At 60.6% G+C, this 5,219-nt stretch overlaps 1 protein-coding gene across 1 annotated transcript in view; it reads right to left on the bottom strand.

Moving 5' to 3' along the window:
- The window catches only part of PROM2 (prominin 2), a 14,335-nt gene that overhangs the window by 1,689 nt on the left and 7,427 nt on the right, over positions 1-5,219 (bottom strand). The window contains exons 15-20 of the mRNA XM_004369423.1: positions 3,251-3,397; positions 2,656-2,727; positions 1,523-1,615; positions 1,128-1,181; positions 709-789; positions 427-495 (exon numbers count right to left, since the gene is read on the bottom strand). Of these exons, the coding sequence (XP_004369480.1) occupies positions 427-495; positions 709-789; positions 1,128-1,181; positions 1,523-1,615; positions 2,656-2,727; positions 3,251-3,397 (516 nt within the window). The remainder of the gene's footprint in view (positions 1-426; positions 496-708; positions 790-1,127; positions 1,182-1,522; positions 1,616-2,655; positions 2,728-3,250; positions 3,398-5,219) is intronic.

Below are 5,219 nucleotides of genomic sequence, written 5' to 3' on the forward strand. Positions count from 1 at the left end.
CACACACACACACACACACACTCAGGTTAAGCAAGACTCCCTGCAGGCCCAGTGTGGGTGCCCAGACACCTTCCAGAGGCTTGGTCAGCAAGGGAGGAGGCAGAATCTGAGGGCTGGGTTGGCCTCAGACAAGCTGTGCAAGGGGGCCGGCCCAGGAAGGCATGGGGCAAGGTGAAGACAGCGTGTTCTAGAGACCCAAGGACAGCCCAGCTCACTCTCAGGCCTCACAGAGGGGCAGAGGCAGAGACTGGGCGGGCAGAGCCCAGCCAGCAAGCAGGGGGTTCAGATGCCAGGTTTGGGAGTTCAGGTTCAGTCCTGAAGGCCTGGAGCACACCTAAGGACTTCTAGGAGGCAGGCAAGGGCAGATCTGGTGCCACCGGAGGTAGGCGATCAGTAGTTGTCTGGAGGACAGGCAGGTCCTCTCACCTCCTCTCTCAGCCAGGCCAGGTACTGGGAGAAGTAGCCCATCTCCCGGGTCAGGTAGCACTCGCTTTCCTGCAGGGCAAAAAGGAGGCCTGGGCTGACAGGGGCCCAGAAACCAGCACTGCCCCCCACCCCCGTGCCTGGCACTTTCAGGACAGGCGGAACGGCTTTCGGGGAGCCACGGGGAGGGAGCAGGGCTGGAGGTGGCGGCTCCGTGTACCTCAGCCCCCCACCTGCCTCCAGATCTGAGGCAGCCACTGGCCTTTCCCACCCGTGTCCACTCACATTCCTCAGGACGCGGGTGGCCCAGGCAGGCAGCTCCCCTTTCAGGTAAGTGGCCTTGTCCAGGATGCCTTTAGTCTCCAGCTGGGGGAGAGGAGAGGGGCTCAACTCAGGGCCCTGCTCAGTCAGGGAGCACCCCTCGTTCGTTCAGCCACTCACAAACTCAACAAACAACCCACGACATGCTCATTAGGGGGTGAGGCTAGGACCTGGACACAGAGGCCAAAGATGGTGGCCCTCACCCATCTGCCCGCCCGCCCCCATCTTCTTCCCATCCCTACTCTCAACTTCCAGCGGGTCTGGGCAGAGCAGTCGAGGTCCCCAGCCAGCTAGGCCCTGCCTTCCTGCCTCCTGCTGCCCGTGGTGGCAGAGACCAGGCCCACTTCCTCCCACCCCACCCATCCCCCTCCCTCAGCAGCCACCTGGAGATTTGGGGCGGAGGACACCAGGGCCCTGACACTGCCTTTGAGCTTCGCCTGCAGAGAGAGACCAGGGATGGTTAGAGGAGAGATGGGTAGGGAGAGAGAGGTTCTCTGGTGCCCACTCTTCTCTCGCTGACCCCTGTCTCTTCTCTCCCTCAAACAACAACAAAAAAACTCATTGCCATCAAGTCGACTCTGACTCATGGTGAACCCCCCTGTGTTACAAGGTAGAACTGCTCCATAGGGTTTTATTGGCTGTAATCTTTTACCAAAGCAGATCACCAGGACTTTCTTCTGAGGCACTGCCTGATGGGTCTGAACTACCAACCTTTAGGTTAGTAGTTGAGTGCAAACCGTTTGCACCACTACTGGGCTCCTTGAACCCCCAAACTCACCACAAGGGTCTGCTGGGGTTGGACCCTCTCCTGATAGAGACTTCTGAGCACTCGGACCTCCTCCTGCAGCTGCTGCCCCAATGCAGCATCATCCTTGGGTGGGGGTGGGGAGGGACAGAGATCAGAATGGCACCCTCCCCAGGGCACGCCAGGCTTTGCCAATGGATCCTGTACCCAGCCTTTCCCAGACATGCTGAGGCAACGTGGGAAGTACGGGGTTCAGAGGCAGAAAGCTGGGGCAACTCCAGAGCCTGGACTCCGGGTGTGGAAGCCTACACCCAACCTCCAGCCCTGGCCTGCTGGGCACCACTGCATCAGCTCTAGAGCCTGTCTCAGATGCAGCGCCACCTGCTGGAACTGCAGAATGCTCCTTGCTCTACCAGCCACGCAGGGCTGTTATTGGGGTAGGGGCAGCCTATGTGATGTCTCGGAGAGAACTTTCAAAACTCCAAACATTTATAAATTCAAAATGCTATTTTTTCCTGGTAGAGTTTAAGCTCCTCGAAGCAACCGTCCTGTTGTATGATTCATCGCTCTGTCCTCACAGCGCCTGTCCCAGCGCAACCCATAAGCAGCGTACACTTAGCAGTGCTTGTCCAAGTGCCCAGCATCGGGCTGTTCCTTCATCAGAGCCGCACAGTCCTCAGGCAGAAGGTGTTCCACTTTAAAAAAGCCAGTTCCCCTCGAGTCAGTCCTGACACCTGACACCCCCACATGTGTCAGAGTACCACTGTGCTCCACAGCATTTTTAATGGCTGATTTTTCAGAATTAGATCACCAGGCCTTTCTTCTGAGGTGCCTCCGGGTGGGCTCAGACCACCAGCCTTCCAGTTAGCAGCTGCGCACGTTAACCACTCCCTATTCTCTTTTACAGACGAAGAAACCAAGGCCCAGAGGTGGTGGGGGCTCTGCTCACCATACAACCCGTGGGTGGCAGAACCTGTGTCAGAACGGATGCTGCGAGACCCTCAAGTCCTCGTGAGGTTAGGAGCCTCAGCCCTCTCTGGTGGGGGGCCCTCGGTCCCCTGCCCTTGCCCTTGCCCCCTCCCTAATCCAAGCGCCCCCACTGTCTCCAGCCTCCCAGGCCTCCCTCTGACTCCTCCCCTCCCACTGGGCTCTCTGTTCCCTCTCACCTGGGCCTGGGCCAGTTCTTCCAGATTCTCTGTCAGCTTCTCTATGTCGGTTTTCACCATGGGCTTCTGGGTCTGGGGGCACACAGGAGAGACCATGCTGGAATGAATCTCACTCCCCCAGCCCCCACCTCTGCCTACCCTCAGCCCCCAAATTTCCAGTCTTGTCAAAAGTACCCCACGACGGCTAAGTCTGTAGTGACACATCCCTCACAGTGGGTTTGACCTGGAACTGTGAAACACAGCAGACGTTTTCCATCATGATGGGAAAAAAAAAAAAAAATGAGGCGCCCCCTGGTGTAAGTCAACAAGGAGGTAGGAGACTCCCCCAGACTTCTCTGCAGCAGTGGGTTCAGGACCAGGAACAGCGACACATGCTGTCGGGTTGGGGCACGTTCATTCCTGCCAGACCCAGCGGTGGTGCCACGTGGTCTGGGGACACTCCCAACAGGAAGACCCCTGTGGGCTGGGAGCCTGGTGTCCCAGGACACAGGAATGGAGGAAAAGTCGAGGTCAGTGCAAAGCACACTCAACTCCTCTGTACACCCCTCTGTCCTGCCTGCGCCTGGCTGGGGCACCTGAGGTGCCCACTTCGGACCTGAGCGAGAAAGCCTTGGTAGTGGATCTTCTCCAGCCCACTGCTCTGCAGGGCATCCAGGTCCCGGCGGGCGGCAGGGCTCAGCAGGTCCACGTCCTGCACGGCCACCTTGAGGCCCTGCAATTCCTGCTGCAGCTTGGTGGTATACTGGGAGAGAGGGGACAGGGCCAGGCCTGGTCACCGAGCCAGGACCCAGAGCTGCTCCCCTGGGTGAGGGGTGCACCCCTAGAACAGCCACATTCTCAGAGTATGTCCCCTCTTGGGAAGTGGCTCTTCCTTTTCTTTGGCCCAGAACTGTTTCCAGCCAGCATTGACAAGTTTCTCCAGCACCACACACCACCTTCTGGGAAAGTCCAGTGGTTAAGAGAACAGGTTCCGGAGTCAGGCTGGGTGGGGTGGCATGTGACTTTAGCAAGGGGCCTGTGGTGAGCCCTCTAGGATCATCCCCCAACGTCCTCACCACCGTTATCACTGCCACACCCTTCCTGGGCACCCCACTCTCCACCTGACACTCATCTCAGTCAGAACACCCTGTCCCCTCACTCATTGTCACCATCCTGTCTTGCTACTACCTCAGCTGTGCTTTCTCCCCCGGGGCACAGTGCTCAGAGCTGGCCACAGCCTCCAGGCACTCGCCCACCTGCCCACACACCTGGAACCTTCCCTGGACACTAGCCCCGGGCCAGGCTCTGAGCCTGTGGCTCGGGCCTCTGCCCCTGAGGCACGGCCACTGGACTTGAAGGCTTCTTGGAGTCAAGGAGCCATGTCTCCACAGAGGCAAGGCCGGGGGGTGGGGGGGTCTGCAGGAGGGCGCCCTACAGCCTTCCAGAAGTCCCCCTACCTGGCTGATATCCAGGTGCTTCTCCAGGTCATAGGAGTCGTTGAGCTGCAGGACATTCCAGAGAACAGCCCCTTCCTTGCACTGCCTGGGGAAGAGTGATGGGCAGCCAAGATTAGCAGGGACGGGGAGTGGGTGGGGGCGGCATGCCGGCCTCTGCTCCTGGGCACCGGCCCCCCCTCACACCCCAGCCCAGGTTCCCACTCACTGATAGGCCGTGAGGAAGCTGATGTTCTTCTTGAGGCCAAGAAGGTGAGACAGGTTCATGGACGGAGGCAAGTTCCCCGGGGTGTCTACAAACTGGTGAAGGGGCCCGAAGAAGTGGGGCTGGAGTGGAGGGAGGCAAGGCCACTTGGCTCCCCTACAGCCTGGCCCCATACCGCCCAGCACAGCAGAGACCAGGGGTGGGAAATACCCGTGACACCACCCTATCCTGACCTCTAACTCCAATGACCACTGGGCCTTAGCTCCTACGGGGACTCCTTCTAGGAGAGGTGGGCAGCACGACCCTCAGCACAGGGCCCAGGCCAGCACCTCGACTCACCAGCTTAGTGCTGGGAGAGGAGAGGGGTCAGGCCTGGGTGCAGTCCCTCAGGGTCCATCCCCAGAACCATCTGTAGCATCCCCGGGGCACACAGACCCTCCCGCCCCCGTCCATCAGAGGCTTTTCTCTCGGGCTCTTCCTGGCCACCTCTGTCCTCGTCCCTCCTGTTCCTCTCTGCCTCTTGGTCTGTCTGGCTCCCTCTCCTGTCCAGGCCCTTCGGGCTGCTGGCTCCTCCTAATCCCCTCGCTGCACCCGCACCCCACTGCACCCGCACCCCGCTGCGCCCGCACCCCGCTGCGGCCGCACCTCCCTGTGCCCACACCTCGCTGCGTCCACACCTCGCTGCGCCCACACCTCCCTGTGCCCGCACCCCGCTGCACCCGCACCTCCCTGCGCCCACACCTCCCTGTGCCCGCACCCCGCTGCACCCGCACCTCCCTGCACCCACACCCCGCTGTGCCCCCACCTCCCTGTGCCCACACCTCGCTGCGTCCACACCTTGCTGTGCCCACGCCTTGCTGTGCCCACACTTCCCTCCACCCTGGGCCCTGCCCAGAGTGGGGGCAGGCCCACCTTGTACAGCCCCT

Source organism: Trichechus manatus, unplaced genomic scaffold (assembly GCF_000243295.1).
Source record: "Trichechus manatus latirostris isolate Lorelei unplaced genomic scaffold, TriManLat1.0 scaffold00004, whole genome shotgun sequence".
NCBI lineage: Eukaryota > Metazoa > Chordata > Mammalia > Sirenia > Trichechidae > Trichechus > Trichechus manatus.